This window comes from Hypanus sabinus, unplaced genomic scaffold, assembly GCF_030144855.1.
Source record: "Hypanus sabinus isolate sHypSab1 unplaced genomic scaffold, sHypSab1.hap1 scaffold_783, whole genome shotgun sequence".
NCBI lineage: Eukaryota > Metazoa > Chordata > Chondrichthyes > Myliobatiformes > Dasyatidae > Hypanus > Hypanus sabinus.
The window spans coordinates 39,457-57,558 of NW_026781634.1; the positions used below are offsets into that span (position 1 = coordinate 39,457).

Below are 18,102 nucleotides of genomic sequence, written 5' to 3' on the forward strand. Positions count from 1 at the left end.
ATGATGAAGTCTGCTGGAGAGAGACACTTATAAACATACTGTCCTCCAATATTCAAAGCGATTGAAGAATAAGGTTGCAGGGTAACACAACGTGGCAGGAGAACTTGGAAATAAAAACTAATCCCTTGCAGGAGAAAACAGCACCTGTTCTTTTTGCACTGTTTTCCAGCAGTTTAAGGACCAAGTCTAGCAGGAACATAAGTTACAGGGATAAGATAGAACAGTGGGTTTGAGAGTAATTGCGGAGCAAATTCCATGGGCCAAATGGCCTAATTTTGCTTCTAGGTCTAATGATCATGGCTTGCATCTGGAGAATTGCTTTCATTTCTGATCGGCCAACGCTATGAAGGATTGGACAGGGTGCAGAACGGGTTCACCAAGATGTTGCCTGGATCGGAGGGCAAGTGTTACAAGGAGAACTTTACAAAATTTGCTTTCTTTACTCTGGAGTCTGAGGAGAGATCTAGTAGAGAGTGGTAAAGGTAGAACAGAAAACCTGTATTCCTTACCAAAGACTGAAGTGTCTAATACCAGATAGCATTTGGTTAAGTAGAACCGGGATACATTCAAAGAACACGTGAGTATTTAATTTTTATTTCAGAGTGGTGGGTGCCTAGATGGTGATTGAGTCAACTGTTAAAGATAATCCTGGATATACATACGAATGTAAAGGCTATGGTCAATAATATCACAGAGGATGCCGATTTTTTTAACCAGATATGTGAAGAGCAAAAAAAGAGGGAACATATCCGATCACTAAAAAGTAATGCTGGAGTAACGGGGGAAATGAAATGGCTGATGAACTCAGTGAGTGCTTTTGTCGGTCATCACTGTGGAAGACACAATGTCAGGAGTGTGTTGTCTGGAGTGTGTTGGTATTCCCAGAGTGTTAGGATGAGGAATGAAGGCCTCTACAGAACTAACAGCCGGATTTGTGTAAAAAGACAATGAAGCATATTCAGGGTTCAATGAGAGTTTATTTGAGTTTCCCTTGAATCCGGAGATCAGTGAATGATTTATGGTTAAAACCAAAGAGTTGATTATGGACCAGAAAAAGGTATGATGTGGGTGCATGAATTAATCCTCGTAGAGCTATCAGAAGTAGAGAGATATGCAATTTAAAGTTCTCAGGTGTCAATTTCTGTTAGGATCTAACCTGGTTCCATCATATAGATGGGACTATAAAGGAGACAAGATACTGGCTATATTTCATTTTGGAGTTTGAGAATATTTGGTTTGTAACCTAAAACATGCAAAGCCATCTAAAGATGCACAGGGCAGAATATTCTAACAGGCTAAATCATCAAATGGTATGGGGGTGGGGTGGGCTACTGCACAGGATTGAAAGAAGCTACAGTATTGTAAAATTAAGCCTGGTTTTTGCTTCTGTGTAGACCTTACACCGTAACCTACACAAGATGCCTACGCTGTTGTGAGCATTTGTACTTGAGCGTTGGTGTGTCTGCTCTGCAATTCACTGCCAAAACACTAGTCGGTGATGGGGTTTCTATGCCACTGCATTGAGTTTCTTTGTGTACTTCAAACAGCGGCGACTTTAAACTGAGCGCATCATGTTGGAGTTGGAGCTAATAAATGTTGGAAAGGAGTTGCTTTTATTGAAACAGAGAGAAGATGTAGGAGGAGATGGTCTGTTCGACCATTGAATGAATTGAATTGGACCAAATCTCCTCAATTTGGTCCATTTTCCAATTTACGTTCTTTTTTTCCTCTCTCTCAATTCGAAAATGGCAGAGAAGAAGCAGCCAAAAATGCACAGAAGGAATTACGATGCTATCAAGTGGACCAATCACAGTTGTCGTGGTCTGTATCGCCGTGACGCAGAGTTACATTTTGCAGAGGTGTGCGTCCAGCTGCGGCGTAGGCTACAGTGTAGGGTACGCAGCTATGCCGTCTCTAAGCCATAGAATTGACCCAGAAGCATAAATCAGGCTTGTGTCAGCTCCATCATGGGTACGAGCCGTCGCACTATCCAACATATCTTCAAGAAGCGGTTCATCAGAAAGGTGACACCTATTATGAATGATCTCCATCAACCAGGACATTCCAGGTTCTTACTGCTCCCATCAGGAAGGGTGTCCAGAAGTCTGAAGGTTGTCAGGTATACACAGAGTGATTTAGGAACAGCATCTTGCCGTCTGTCATCCGATTTCTAAACGGACATTGAATCCATGGACACTACCTGACTTTTTATACGATTTCTGTTGATGCACTATTTTAATATATAAACTGTAATTCATTTTTTCTATATTATCAAGTCTTGCATTGCACTGCTCAGTTAAGTTAACCAATTTAACAAAATATGCCAGTGATATTAAAACTGATTATGATTAATTTTGATTCCCAAGTTCTGCCAGGCCACAGTCTAATATTTGAGTTGTAGTTTGAACTGTGCATTTCATCACTTACCTTTCAGTTGAGTGGGTACGTCAGATACTCCTCGGTCAATATTCAGGTATTCATCTGGATCTGGGCCTGTTTAAATCAAAAACTTACATGAACACAGAGCAAATAAAATTAACATTGTGAATTTCAATGTGACTTTGTGTTCAGTGCGTAGCTTTAATTTACCAAACTCCTCTATTTCCTTTAGTATTTTGTCCAGCTTGGGTAACACAGTCCTCATTTGCACAAAGGATTCCCACATCGCTCTCCGGGCCTGGAAGCCTTTGTCCATCACCAAACTGAGGAAGAGCCTGGAACTCTCTGTCAGGTTTCCCTTCTCTGTCTGTCCAGTGACTTTCTACAAAAGTGAAATAATAAATTTATTGTGTGGCAGGCAGAAAATATGGAGAAACTGCAGGAAAATACGTGCTCATTGTCCCGGTAGCTTCAGAACAGGTTCAGTCATTGGGCTGCCGCCTCATCCTCCAGAATCATGCTGAGCAAGAATAAGCCTTTGCTGACTCTCTGCAGTCGATGCAACGTAATTAATTTCCTTGATCTATCCATGAGCAACACGACAGAGAATGTGACAAGAACAGAAGGCAGTGGAGAGCAAGAGAGTTAGGACAATAAGAGTGATAAAAAATGGACAGCGGGCATTCACTGAACCATGGCTGAAAGAAGATCATATTTGGATGATTACATCCAATGATACACATTAGAAGCATAGAAACGTGAAACGCCTGCAGCTCAATACAGGAATTTCGGCCCACAAAGCTCTGCTGAACATGTCCTTATCTTACAATTTTCCTAGGGTACCTATATCCCTCTATTTTTCCAAGTTCCATGCACCTATCCGCCCCCACCACTGTCGCCAGCAGCCCATTCTACGCACTCACAACTCTGCTTAAAAAACCTCCTCAGTACCTGCCGACTTCCAAGCACATTAAAAGTGTGCCTTCTTATGTTAGCCATAACACCTTTTGATTGTATCGAAAGGATTGGCAAGTAACTTTGGGTAAACTCTGTTAGTTAAAAAAAATGAAGCTTAGAAAGATCCTTAGAAAGACTGTATGACGTAGAGTTATGACACCTGAATTATAAAATGACCCTGATGGAACTTATATACAGACCTCCAAACAGTAGCCAGGGTGTGGAGATTGTCATTGATGTCAGTATGCGGAAGCCGGATCTGGATTTTGTGTTGCGGTTTGAACCAAATTTCAGTAGTGAGAAGAAGGTAAAGGAACCCTTAAGAGTCAGTGATTATAATATGATAGAACCCGCCCTGCAATTCGAGAGGGAGAAGGTGAACTTAAATGATTCAGTATTACTGTGAATTAATGAAATTACAAAGGCCTGAGAAAGCAGTTGGCCAAAGATGACATCAGTTGACATGACAGCAGAACAGGGATGGCTGGAGTTCCTGGGAGAGATTTGGAAGGTGCAGGATAAATAATCACAAGGGATGAATAATTATTTGAAAGGGAAGATGAGTAAGCATAGCTCACAAGGAATTTTGTTTACTTGAACTTTCAGAGAACCTTTGACAAGGTGCCACGCATGAGGCAGCTTAACACCAATAGATCACATGGTATGACAAGAAACATAGTAGCATGGAGAAAGGATACATGTTTTTCCAATAGATAGACTTTTGGCTGACTGGCAGGAGACAAAGTGTGGGAGCAAAAAGGGCCTTCAGATGCTGGATGCCAGTGACTAGTATTGTTCTGCATGTGTGGGTTATAAGACCATTTCGTTCCGCATTATCTGGCAATGGCGTTACAAACGGAATTGATGGCTTTGCGGCCAATTTTGGAGGCAATATCAAGCTATGTGCAGGAACAGGAAACTCTGATGAAGCAGACAGTTGAAACAATACAGAGCAAATTTAACAGGGATGTTGCAGGGACTGGAGGACATGAGTAATAAGGACAGATTGAATAGGATAGGACTTTATTACTGGAACATAGGACATTGAGGGGAAATTTAATAGAGGGGAACACAACTATGAGTGTTATAGATAGGGTAAATGCAAGCAGGCTTTTTCCATTGAGATCAGGTGCTGGCACCGCAAGAGGTCAAAAGTGAAGGGTGAAAGATGAAAAGTTCATGGGAAACATGCGGTGAGCTTCCTCACTCAGGTCATGAGAGTGTGGAATCACTACCACCACAAGCGTTGGAAGGACAGATGCCTGATTTCAATAGTTAAGAGATGTTTGGATAGCTACATGACTGACTGTCACTAGGGGACAGGAGGCTGGACCCAAGTGCAGGATGCAAGCACTGAAGTACTAGGGGCAGTACAGGAATAACTAAAGGAAAGAACCGGGTGGGGAGACCAGGGCGTGCGAAAGAGACGGGCGGTGCTAGGTAACCCTGGGGTTCTGAGACTTCGTGGCTAGGCTGGCTCTTGGAGTCCTTGGCTAGGCAGGAGAGCCCCCTGGGTGGCCGCATAACTCCTGGGCAGGACTGCCTCACAGGCAGGAACAAGGAGGCCTGGGCAAGGCGCAGAACACCTGGGCAGATGCGGGCACAACCCATGGGGAGCAAAGTGTAGGAAGGGGCAGAGACATCAGGGTGGGCCGCATACTCCTGGGCAGGGCTGCCTCCCAGGCGGAAACACGGAGGCCTGGGCAAGAGGTGGGACACCTGGGCAGGTACCGGACACCATCCATCAGAGGTGAGGGGTAGGAAGGGAACAGAGTTTCCCCACAAGGCAAAGACAGTCCGGTCTGCTACCCGATGGAGGCAAGGGATCGGAAGGGAACTTGTTCCGGGGTGACTGCAAGGCTGACTCACATAACTTGAGGGTGAAGCCATGGGCCCTCCAAGCCGGGACGACCAGAACAAAGAGAGCCAATCAGACGAAACAGCTCAGAACATGGCAAACCAGCTCGTACAAGGCAACCAGCAAACAGGATAAAACAGGTTCAGAGTAGGACAACGACAACCCCATCCCCAACCCCAACCCCAACCCCCACAACTAGGCTCAGTCCCAGAGTCCCTTATATCCAACTGCCAGCTGATAGGCAACAGGTGCACATTCTTAAGCCAAGATGATCCTGTTTGGCTCCAGGGTGACAGGAGGGATGGCTGCAAGACCCGGAGTCCGGTGTCTGCGGACCAGATGAAGACCCGCAATGCGGGCACAGGAACGGACCAGAACAGTACCCCCACGCACACCTCCCCCCCCCCGTCCAAGGGAGCCTCCAGGCGACCAAGGAGAGTCTTTAGGGCTAGAGAAGTGTGGGTAGGGGGGAACGTACAGAACAGAGAGAACTGTAGGGTGACGGGAAATAGACTCCAGTGTCTGCCTTTCTGGGTCCATGCTGGAGGGGTCGTTCTGTCACTTGGAGACAGGAGGCTGGACCCAAGTGCAGAAAGCAGGCACTGAAGTACTAGGGGCAGGACAGGAATAACTAAAGGATAGATCCAGATGGGGAGACCAGGGCGTGCGAAAGAGACGGGGCCTGTTAGGTAATCCTGGGGTTCAGAGAGAGTTCATGGCAAGGCTGGATCCCGGAGTCCATGACTAGGCTGGGTCTCGGAGTCCGTGGCTAGGCTGGGTCTCGGAGTCCGTGGCTAGGCTGGGTCTCGGAGTCCGTGGCTAGGCTGGGTCTCGGAGTCCGTGGCTAGGCTGGATCCCGGAGTCCGTGGCTCGGCTGGATCCCGGAGTCCGTGGCTAGGCTGGATCCCGGAGTCCGTAGCTAGGCTGGATCCCGGAGTCCGTGGCTAGGCTGGGTCTCGGAGTCCGTGGCTAGGATGGGTCTCGGAGTCCGTGGCTTTGCTGGGTCCCGGAGTCCATGGCTCGGCTGGGTCTCGGAGTCCGTGGCTAGGCAAGAGAGCCCCTGAGGCGGCTGCATAACTCCTGGGCAGGACTGTCTCCCAGGCAGGAGGCCCGGGCAAGACGCAGAACACTTGGGCAGGTGCAGGCACCACCCGTAGGGAGCAAGGGGTAGGAAGGGGTAGAGACCTAAGGGGGGCTGCATACTCCTGGGCAGGGCCGCCTCCCAGACGGGAACACGGAGGCCCGGGCAAGACGCGGGACACTTGGGCAGGTAGTGGGCACCACCTATCAAAGGTGAGGGGTAGGAAGCGGAAAGAGTCCCCCCGTCAGGCAACTGCAGTCCGGCCTGCTACCCGACGGAGGCAAGGGATCGGAAGGGAACTTGGTCTGAGCTGGCTCCAGAGCTGACTCACAGAACTTGAGGATGAAGCCATGGGCCCTCCAAGCCGGGACGAACGAAACAAACAGAGACAATCGGACGAAACATCTCAGAACATGGCAAACCAGCTCATACAAGACAACCAGATTCAGAGCAGGGCAACCCCCCCCCCCCCCCCATCAGATTTGGTCCCAGAGTCCCATATATCCACTTGCCAGCTGATAGGCAACAGGTGCACCTTCTTAAGCCAAGATGATCCTATTTGGCTTAAGGCTGACAGGAGGGGAGGCCGCAAGACCCAGAGTCCGCGGTCTGGAAGAAGAACCGGAATACCACTGGTAGAGTAATAGAGGGCTATTGCCTGCGTGTAGGTCAGTGGAAGAAGGCAGTGTAAATATGTCAGCATGTAGTTGGGCTGAATGTCCTGTTTCTGTTCTGTACTTTTCTGTGACAATGAAAGCTCAGCCACTCATTGTTTGGAAATTCAGATAGAGACCGGAACAGGTGTGGCTAGCAGGTTTTCCCTCTCACAGTGACTGTAGTGACGCCAGTGGTCCAATTTACAATCTGTTAGCTTAATATTCATCCTGGATTAATGACTTCAAGTGAATTTGATGGGAAGTCCGGAGAAGATGCAAAATTAGTTTTAAACTGAATGTCTGTTCAACAGTGCTAATGCACTGCCATGGCCGTTTAGAACTCTGAGAAAGTGTAGATGAATTTTGATAACTATTCCTTCAGATACCAGCAGCTCTGTGACAATACACTAAATGCACTCACCTCGTTTTCTTCTCTACTAAAATGTCCTTCCTTTGTCAACGTCCAACTGAGCCTTTCAACCATTTCTTCAATTGCTTGTTTCAGTCTATCCCTGTAGAAGTCTGTCATTTGGTACAGCCTAGTGTCGTCCCACCGCGTTAGGTCAGAGATTGTAAACTCTGGATTTGTGAATATAAAAAGGAGAAAGCAGACAGTAACTCAAAAATCCATCATCTCTCTTGCTCTCACATCACTCAGTAAATACATCATGTCTGCAATCTCAGCGTTCACCTGCCTTCAGCTACGAAAACAGATTTTGTCACAATCTCCAACACGGGCCTTAAAACCAACTCAACCATGCTTTGGGCATTAACTTGCCAAAGAACAAAATTACCAGAAAACAATTCTCCCACCCCAGCATTCACCCAGATCAATTTAGGATAGGCAATGTAATTCTGTGTATGTCACTGATACACGCTTCCCAGAGATACATTTCCTTAATTCACGTCGCGAAAACACTTTCTTTATCTGGACAGCGGAATCTCCTCAAAGACACATCCTGGAAGCCCTCAGAGCAGGTAGTGCATTTCCGGTAGAGGGGTAATGGATGAACCACTACACCTTTTGCACCTCATTCACATGATAAAGTCTCCTCTGCCAACAGTCCGACAAGGCCCGACATTCTCCCTCCTCCCTGCCTCATTCTGCGATCATTTCATAGGCATCCGTTAGTCTCGAGAGACCATGGATTTGCGCCTTGGATGGGTCTTTCCAGGGCGCAGGCCTGGGCAGGGTTGTATGGGAGACCGGCAGTTGCCCAAGCTGCAAGCCTTCTACTCTCCACGCCACCGATGTTGTCGGAGGGAAGGGCACTAGGACCCAAGCAGCTTGGCACCGGTGTCGTCTCAGAACAATGTGTTGTTAAGTGCCTTGCTCAAGGACACAAACACGCTGCCTCAGCTGAGGCTCGAACCAGTGACCTTCAGGTTACTAGTTCGACGCCTTAACCACGTGCCAACATTCTGCGATCAAATCACCCTCATATTTTACTCACCCTTTCCGTGCTGGGGACTTGACAATTCCATGTTTGATGCATCTCCGTGCTGACAAGCAGTCAACTTACTAATTCCAGTTGCATTGTCTTGATTAGTGTCGCTGTCGCCACTGTTTCTGGACTGGCTTTGTTCGTCCTCCTCTACACCCGGAGTACATTCCATTGGGACATTCCTCTCAATCTGATCCTGCTTTGGTACCTTGTTTCCCATGACCCGATTATTTTCTCTTGATGAGCTGCCTGGCAAAATTCTATTGAGTAATTTCTGTACCCGTTTTGATTTCCCACCTGAAATAAAGTATGAATTACAGTTTATACTGGAGTGATTTAGAGCTTTGCAGAATAATTACTCACAATAGGTGGCTGCAGTGGAGTCGAGATTCTGTCTGATCAGGTTTGGAGTGGGACTGTGCTGGTGAATGTGAACCACACGTCCTGCCAGGTGACCATCGCGATAAACTGGTGTCAGGACACATCCACTCCCAGAAAGAGAACAGGATAGACGCAGTAATACTGATCACGGGATGCTGAGTATTTCAACACACTGCTGAACAGAGAACCTTAATAGCAGCAGTACAGCTGATAGAGGGACATATTACAAGGTTTATCTTCCAGAAGCACTCCTTGTTGGGGACTTGACAATTCCATGTTTAATGAGCTTCCAAGCTGAGAAATACAGTGTATACTAGAATAATTAAGAGCAAAGAAAAACAAGGATTCACAATGAGTGGCTGCAATGGAGCAGAGATTCTGGCTGATCAGATTTGGAGCGGGACTGTGTTGGTTAATGTGAACCTTCCAGGTAACCGTCATGATAAGCTATCATCTACTCCCAGAGAGAGAACAGGACAGACACAGTAATACTGATCAATGGATGCTGAGTATTTCAACACACTGCTGAACAGAGAACCTTAATAGCACCAGTACAGATGATAGAGGGACATATTACAGGGTTTATCATCCAGAAGCACTCCTTGTTGGGGACTTGACAATTACGTATTTAATGAGCTTCCAAGCTGAGAAACAGTTGTCTCACGTGTGCTGATTGCAGGGACCTGATCAGTGTCGGTGCCACCACTCTCTCTGGGCTGACTTTGCTTCTCCTCCATTGGGGCATCGGTCTCCATCTGACTTTGATTTGATACATTGCTGCCCATGTCCCGATCACCTTCTCTCGATGAGATGCCTGGCAAAATTCTCCTGAATACTTTCCGGGCCCGATTTAATTTCCCACCTGAAACAAATGATGCATTACAGTGTATACTAGAATAATTAAGAGCTAAGAAAAACAAGCATTCACAATGACTGGCTGCAATGGAGCAGAGATTCTGGCTGATCAGATTTGGAGTGGGGCTGTGCTGGTTAATATGAACCAGCCAGGTAACCATCATGATAAGCACACATCTACTCCCAGAAAAAGAACAGGATAGACACAGTAATACTAATCACTGGATGTTCAGTATTTGAACATTCCGATGGCCAGGGAATCTTAATGGCACCAGTACAATGATGCTGGGGCATATTACTGGGATGATCTTCCATAAGCAAAGATACACCCCCCTCCCCAAAATCACAGGACACCATGCCTTCTCTCTGAGCTTGGGACTGCTGTGGCCTGAATGTTGCCAACACACTCTCTGAAATTTACTTCAACTTCCTCACAGAGACACCTACATCTTGTCAACAATTTGCAAATCCTATTGATGTTGATGTCTTCTAGTACCTTCACACACACTGCACCGTAATATGTATTTGTAAAATTTACCGTGATTTCCTCACTCTTTTTCTGTTTTAAAGGTCACCATCCACTATCAGTGAGGTCAAGAACCGGTGAATTATTCCGTGTCCTGCATTAGCAACGTCATTGTTAAATGTAAATATACGTACAATGTGCTATCTGTACATTGACAGTAGAAAAAAGAAATGTAATAGAATCAATGAAAGATTACAAACAGTGCTGACAAGCAGCCAATACGCAAACTCCATTCTTTGCAAATACAGCAAACAAATACATAAATTAATGAAGGGCATGAGAACAAGAGTCTTTGAGTAATTCGAAGGTTGTGTTCAGTGTTGCGGTGAGTAAAGATATCCGCTATTTCAGAAGCCTGATAGTTAAAGGATAATAACTGTTCCTGACCCTGCCAGTGTGAGAACAAAGACAACTGTACCGCCAGCACGGGGGCTACTTGATGATAGTGGCTGCTCTCTTTTGACTGTTCTCCTTTGTGGGGAGGGCTTATTGACGGGGAAGGGTTTGGCAGTGATGTACTGAACTGCATCCAACAATTCATACAGGCTTTGTCATTCATTGCCATTAGTGTTTCCATGCAAGACCCTGATGCAGCCTGTAAGGATACAACCATTGTGCCTCTTTAAAAGTTTGTATAAACTTCTCACCTCACCACGGGTGAACATTCTGCCTTCACTTGCTCAAACGCTAAATTAAACCATTTAGACAGTAAACAATATTGAATAGACCACCAATTACCTCATTCTCCACTGATGGGAAGTTCAAAGTTCAATCCTAATGATAAGGACAGATTGTGGGAAAAAATGCTTCAGTAACGACATGACAGTCATGAAGCTCTGCTACAGGGAGTAAAGTCCCAATCTCTGCGGACCTCTCCATCTAGATCAAGCCCTCCACTCGTGATAGTATTCTGAAAATCTTTTCCGTACCCTTTCCATCTTAATGACATCCTTCCTCTGCCCTATCTCCATGCATAAACAGTTTCAGGGAAATGTGCATCGATTCTTTTGGTTCACTCTGTTTGGCAACACCTTTCATGTCCCTACTATTTACCGTGCATGCTCTGCCCATACATATTTTTGCAAGTACGCCCTTGCAAACTCTGAAATGCCCTGTATTCACCCAATCTCTAAAATCCTGGAAGTGTTCCAGGTCTTTTATTAATGGAAGTTTGAGGCGTCTTCCACTTCTGGACATGTTCAGAGATAAAACAGACGCTGACTATTCCCTGGAGTGTTTCCTGGAATGTGACATTCTGTGCTTAATTGATTTTGGTGCTGCTGCTCCTTTCATTCAGGTGAAGCTCTGCATGGTGACCGCTGTGATTTGACCATTATCGGTGTCACATCCCTGCTCTGGAACTGTTGGATTGATGAATTATTCAAAGCGGCCCCTTTGCAGTGGGATCAATGACCCTGATTGCTGAAACTCTCCTGTGCTCAGTTCACATCTGTGTATGTTTCCTTATCTTAACCACTGAGACCAACAAAACAGAAGTTCCATCGTACCCAGTGATTATACCTTTGTCCATTGTGATTTTGACTGATGATTGTTGATTGTCATCTTGTTTTTTCACTTTGGTACAGGTGCAGGAAAGCTCCACCTGCTGGTGATCCTCTGAATCACACACAAGGAAGCCGTGAATCAGGGAGAGTGCTAATAATAATAATAATAATAATAATAATAATAATAATAATAATAATAATGTGATTGATCCAAATGGAAAATTCTTTCATTATAGCAGCAACATTTAAAAGCACACTTAGCAGTGTGCTTACCTAATAATAACTGCTGAATAATAATACTCAAAAATACTATACCAATAATAGTGAACAAGATAATAAAGCAAAGACTATTGTACTATAATGTGTGTCTACCCGTCGTCGAGGTAAACTTGCATATTATTGCATTTGCAAATATGTCTGTATCCATCTCCTGTATCAGAGAAGCAATTTGAACTTTCACACCATGTCTGTATATCTGTCCAGTGATATCGGGCTCATCAGAATGATAGAGTCACAGAGCAGTGGAGCACGGATACAGACCCTTCAGCCCAACGAGATCATGCTGATCACAGTGACCACTGAGCTGGTTCCAATTTCCAGTGATTGGCCCAGAGCACTCTCTTCACTCCGCATGCCCATCCAAAGCCTCTTAAGAGATATTATGTTCCCGACCTCATCAATTTCCTCCGACAGCTCACTCCACATAATTACCAACCTCTGCATGAAAATGTTGCTGCTTGTGTCATTTTTAAACTGTTACCCACATCCGAATTCGACTTCCCTAGTTTTGGCCTCCCTTGACCTCAATAAAAGGCTGTTAACATTGACCTTATTTCTGACTCTTACAATGTTATACATTGTGTAAAGACGCTTCTCAATCTCCTACATTCCAAGGAGGAAGTACCCAGCCTGGGATCTTCTCCATGTAACTCATACCTGTAGTCTGGGCAACATCTTCATAAAGCTACTCTTTACACTCTTTTCAGCTTATACACAACTTTTCAATAAAAGGACAATAAAATCTGCACGTAGCTCTACAAGCACAGCCTCAGCAGATGAACGTTCTTCCATCTGCTCCACCATGTATGGCTGAAACTGGATCCCACGGACCATTCAGGAAACTATAAAATTTCACATTAAAGCTACTCACGGATTTGGTCTCCACCGCAGTCTGTGGCAGAGCATTCTACAGATTTGTAAACTCTCTGGTGGAAGAAAATCCTGTCCTAAAAGGTCACTTCTCAATTTTCAGGCTGTGCCATCCAGACCTGAATACCTCACTACAGGAAACATCCTTTCTATATCCACACTACTTAGTCCTTTCAGCATTTGAAATATGTCAACAAAAATCCCCCGTATTATTCTAAATTCCAGTGAATACTAGCCCAAAGCTTACAAACGGTCCTCATATGTAAGCCCATTTATTCCCAAAATCATCCCTGTGAATCTCCTCTGGACTCTCTCCAATAACTGCACATCCCTTCTGAGATATGGGGCCCAAACTTTTGATAATAATCTAAGAGCGGCCTGCCAGTCTTACGAAGCCTCACTATTTTCTCCTTGCTTTTGTATTCTATTCCGCTTGAAATAAATGCCAACTTTGCATTTGCCTTCTTTACAACAGACCTGTAAATTTTAACTTCTGGTTGTCTTGCATGATAACATGCAAAACTCTCTGCACCTCTGATATTTGAACCTTCTCATTTAGATAATTACCCGCACTATTGTTCCTTCACCAAAATGGAATATCATGCATTTTCCAGCCTTGTATTACTTCTGCCAATGGTTTTGCCATTTCTTCGAATTTGTCGACTTCGCACTGCAATCTCATTAATTCCTCATCACCACCTGTCTCCCCGCTTATCTTGTTATCATGTGCAAACCTTGTCATAGAGCCAGAAAACGTGAAAAATTAACTGTCACATATTGACCCTGAGGAACACCACTCTACAAGCGAAAAGGCCCCTTTATTACCATAGACTGTCTCCTGCCTGTTCGCCTTTCCTACATTCATGCCTGTGCCTTACCTGTAAAGCCGTAAGATTTTATCCTGTTAATCAGCCATATATGTGGCAGCTCAACAAATGTGTTCTGAAAATCCAACTAAATGGCATCCACTACTCCATTGTGCACCCTGCTTCTTACTTCTTCAAATAGCTAACTGTTTTGTCAGGTATAATTTCTCTTCAGAGAAACCATGCTGACTTTGAGTTGTTTTATCATTAGTCTCCAAGAAACCCGAAATCTTGTTCTAAATAATAGACTCTTACACTTTACTGCGGTACAGCTCACCGACCTACAATTCCCTTTCATTTGCTTTTCTCTATTCATTTTTTTGTAATTCAATGTTTTATTATAATTTATTCTTATTTTACAGAGCAGATATAGTACAGCATATTTAACCAGCCATCCCATGACAGGAAAACATATAAAACTAAGAAACAGAAAATAAAAACAACTTCTAATTTAAGTTTAACCAAAATTGATCCCACACGTCTTGCACTTTTCCCTCACTGTTAATTCTTCCCAACATGTGTTCATATGATGAAATCTTAACCATTTCCTCAGTCCATTCCTTCACAGTGGGACATCTTTTTTTTTCAAGTTTTGCAATATAATTCTTGCAGCTGTGACGAGACCAACCTGGAGTGACATTTACAATCCTCCAGTGCTCCGGGACCAAGCCAGAATCAAGAGATTCTAGAAAGATTGTGACTGTTACTTCTTCCACAATTGTTCTCAGGACTTTGAGATGTAGTTGATCTGGTCCAAGTGATATACACCTCAAGAACTTTGAGTTAACCCCAGCATGTTTTTCCTTTGTAATAGTAATGACATTCACGGACGTCTGGTACACTGCTTCGGTCTTCCACTCTGAAGACTGATGCAAAGTACCCATTAAGTTTTTTTTTCTTTTTCAATCTTTTTATTAAATTTCAAATTAATAAACATAACAATATTGATAATGGTACATAGAGGTCGGGATTACATTAATAACGTTTAACATGTAAAAATATATATTTCAAGTAACAAATGCAGTTTAGCCTCCCAGTATCTTAGTAATTAACCATGAAAAAGGTATTTATAAAAAGAAAGAAACAAACTAAGAAAACTAAACTAAAAAAAACAAAGATTGGGCTGTCATAGTTCATTGGCTAAAATTATAATTTGTCGTTAACTCTGCTCCGCTATATATGAACAAAAAAATTACTAAAAAAAGATTCAGAAAGTGTTAACTTGCATCATATGAAGAAATTGAATAAATGGCCTTGAAGCTTCTTTAAATTTAACACAAGGGTCCATCGTACCAGCCCTATTTTTATTCCAAATTCAGACATGCTATCATTTATGGAAATCATTGAAATGTAGTAGGAGGTTAGAATATTTCCATTTAAATTAAATGGATTTTCTGGCTATGTCACAAAAGCAATTAAACGACAAGCTGATGAGGATAAATGACTGGAGTCTATCACTGGTAGTCCAAAGATTGCAGTAATAGGATGAAGTTGTAAATCAACACTTAGAACTATTGAAATAATATCAAAAACATCTTTCCAGTATTTTCCCAGAAGTGGACAAGACCAGAATTCAATAGAAGGAAATTACTTCAGAATTACATCAATCACAAACAGGATTTATATAATGTGATCACTAATTGTCTATGAAGTGGCAATGTCCCATGTTGAGGCAAAGGAACGGAAGATCAACAAGTATGTGAAGAAGTGACTTGGAGTACAGAGCAGCCTCACTAATGTTGCAATCCACAGTAGCCAGACAAAGCTTACGATCCCAGTGCAATCCATTGTTGAAGAGGTCAGGTTAGCCAATGTAGGATCATTCCTGATGCTTTGAGACTCAAAAGACCCTGTCGTCAAGAACACCCAGCTGGATTTGAGATCAGGCAGGAAGTGGTCAGCCTGGACAGCAGCTGATGAAGCAGAGTCTAAATTGAAGCAGAAGGAGATGGTTGGGGCTACCCAGCTAGGCTGCCAGGGACCTGGATGGACAACACACAAGTGGTGGTCATCTTCTACAGGTAAGGAGCGCTGTGAGCTTGCAACGCAAGAAATATGAGAGGTAGAAGTGGATAAGAGGTTAGCTAAAGCAACTGGCCTAACCAAACAAGGGGCTTGGACCTGGTGGGAAAGTGTTCAACAACAACATCTATCTTGGAATATTCTGTGGCAGAGGGAACTGCTCCGCATTTCTTATCTATACAGAGCAGTGTATGACCCGCTCCAAACACCTGCCAACCTCAGTACCTGGTATGAAGATAAGAAAGACAGTTGTGCTGTTTGTGGCAAGAAGGGATCACTTCAACGTATCTTGAAGTGCATGCAGAGTCAATCTTTCCAGCGGCATGTACACTTGGAGACGTAGCAATGTTCTCAAAGTTGTAACAGAAGCGGTTGAGCAGAGAGTACTGCAGCACAACTTACCTCATGCCCCATGCTGCACAGAACATCACATAGCATTTGTGAAAGAAAGCTCCAAGTCAATGGTGTACAGCGCAGGTCCACGATCAAGCATGCTTTCTTCAGCCAATGATTGGTGTGTCAAGGCCAACCTGGATGGGAAAGGCAGTTTCTGGAGCCAATAGTTTTCACCACATTGCATCCAGATATAATCGTATGACCTCACATCAGTAGCGAAGTGGTTATTGGTGAACTCACAGTTCCCTGGGAAGACAACATCGATGAATCCCATGAGCGCATAACCAAGTATGCAGAGACATAGGGTTGAAGGTCTCATGCTATCCATTTGAAGTAGGGTGCCGGGGTTTTATTGCGTTCACTTTCCAGAAGTGGCTGCCTGACCTTGGCTTTACCAGAAGAGAGATCAAGTCAACCAGCAGGGCTGTAGCTGAAGCAGCAGAGACAGGATCATCATGGGTATGGATCCAGTACATCCAGAGGGGCAGATAGTCGGACACCTTATCCATCTCTTGTAAGCTATTCAGTAGCTGCATAGATACCTGAAGAGTAGACTATCTGTTGGATGGAAGCGACCAACAACTTTGATAGAGGCAGATGCCAAGTTGTTAAGCTCACCAGTGTTTTGGCACTGCTGGCCCACCACCTTGAGGGAGTCTTGATCATAAGCGGGCCGAACTCCTGAAGACAGGTGGCAGACCAACTGATGATCCCACTGATGATAGCACAGGACAGTTAACATCTTAGTCCACATGTATTTTCGATTCTTATGACAGTAAAAATGAGCTTACTTATTCTTGGACGTATCAGCCCTATGAACCAACTTAAATTTTATTAATGCGTGTCTGGCACACATTGAAGAAGTATTAACTAGTTTAAAAATGTTCTCCCATTTCTCTGTACATAAAGATATTTGAAGTTCTCTTCCGCACTCATTCTTAATTTTATCATGTACCCAGACATATTTTCATAATCAGATCATAAATAATTGCTATTAAACTCCTCTAATAGGGGTTTAAACCTATTTTTTCTGTAACTTCAATTTGATGTGATATCAGAAAGGTAGGTAAAGTAGCATTCAGATAGATTCCGCTCTGTAAATATCTGAAACAGTGTGATCTAGGCAAATTATATTTTTTAGACATCTGTTCAAAAGACAAAAACAAGCATCTATGAATAAATCATGAAAACATGTTATTCCTTTTGTTTTCCATTTTTTAAAAAAGCTTGATCAATTCTAGATGGTTTGAAAAAATATAGATGTAATAGGACTTGAAGGGATAAATTGATTCAATCCAAAAAAATTACGAAATTGAAACGATATTCGTATTGTATGTTTAACTATTGGATTTATCATTTGTTTATTCAATTTAGTAAATACAAATGGAAGCACAGCTCGTCAAGTAGAGCCAATGAAAACCACTCTGCAGCCTCCCGCTTGAGCTTCATCCATCATCGGGATTGAGTTTCATCCAACTCTTGCATCCAAAACGTTAAATATCAAATATGAATTGCCCAGTAATAAAATCTAAGATTCTGCAAAGCCAAACTGCCTTCCTTTTTTTTGATTTCTGTAAGTATTTACACTTAACCTGGATTTCTATACTGCCATATATATGAAGAAATTTCAGAATCAATCATAGCAAAAAAGATTTGGGAATGAATGTTGATACCGCCTGAAATTGATACAGGAATTTAGGTAAAATAAGCATCTTAATCGCATTAGTTCTACCAATCAAAGATAAAGACATTGGGCACCAGGTCGCAGATGAAGTTCAACCTAGATAAGGTTGAAGTGGTTCATTTTGGTAGATCAAATATGATGGTAGACTCTTGGCAGTGTGGAGGATCAGAGCGATCTTAGGGTCTGAGTCCATAAGATGATCAAAGCATCTGCACAGGATGATTCTGTGGTTAAGAAGGCGAATGGTGTATTAGCCTTCATCAATAGTGGAATTGAATTTAGGAGCCCGGAGGTGATGCTGCAGATATATAGGACCATAGTCAGACCCCACTTGGAGAACTG

The 18,102-nt window shown here is 43.6% G+C and overlaps 1 protein-coding gene across 10 annotated transcripts in view; it reads right to left on the reverse strand.

The window, feature by feature from the left end:
• The window catches only part of LOC132390138 (NACHT, LRR and PYD domains-containing protein 3-like), a 46,668-nt gene that overhangs the window by 15,633 nt on the left and 12,933 nt on the right, over positions 1–18,102 (reverse strand). For 3 of the 10 annotated variants that reach the window (XM_059962736.1, XM_059962735.1, XM_059962737.1), the window contains 6 exons: positions 11,660–11,755; positions 9,422–9,619; positions 8,386–8,673; positions 7,353–7,510; positions 2,590–2,761; positions 2,428–2,493 (listed from right to left, as the gene is read on the reverse strand). In XM_059962736.1, coding sequence (XP_059818719.1) covers positions 2,428–2,493; positions 2,590–2,761; positions 7,353–7,510; positions 8,386–8,673; positions 9,422–9,619; positions 11,660–11,669 — 892 coding nt within the window. In that variant the 5' untranslated portion in view covers positions 11,670–11,755. Of the gene's footprint in view, positions 1–2,427; positions 2,494–2,589; positions 2,762–7,352; positions 7,511–8,385; positions 8,674–9,421; positions 11,598–11,646; positions 11,795–18,102 lie in introns of those variants that run through there. The other 7 variants (XM_059962734.1, XM_059962733.1, XM_059962732.1 and 4 more) reach the window with 4 other exon arrangements.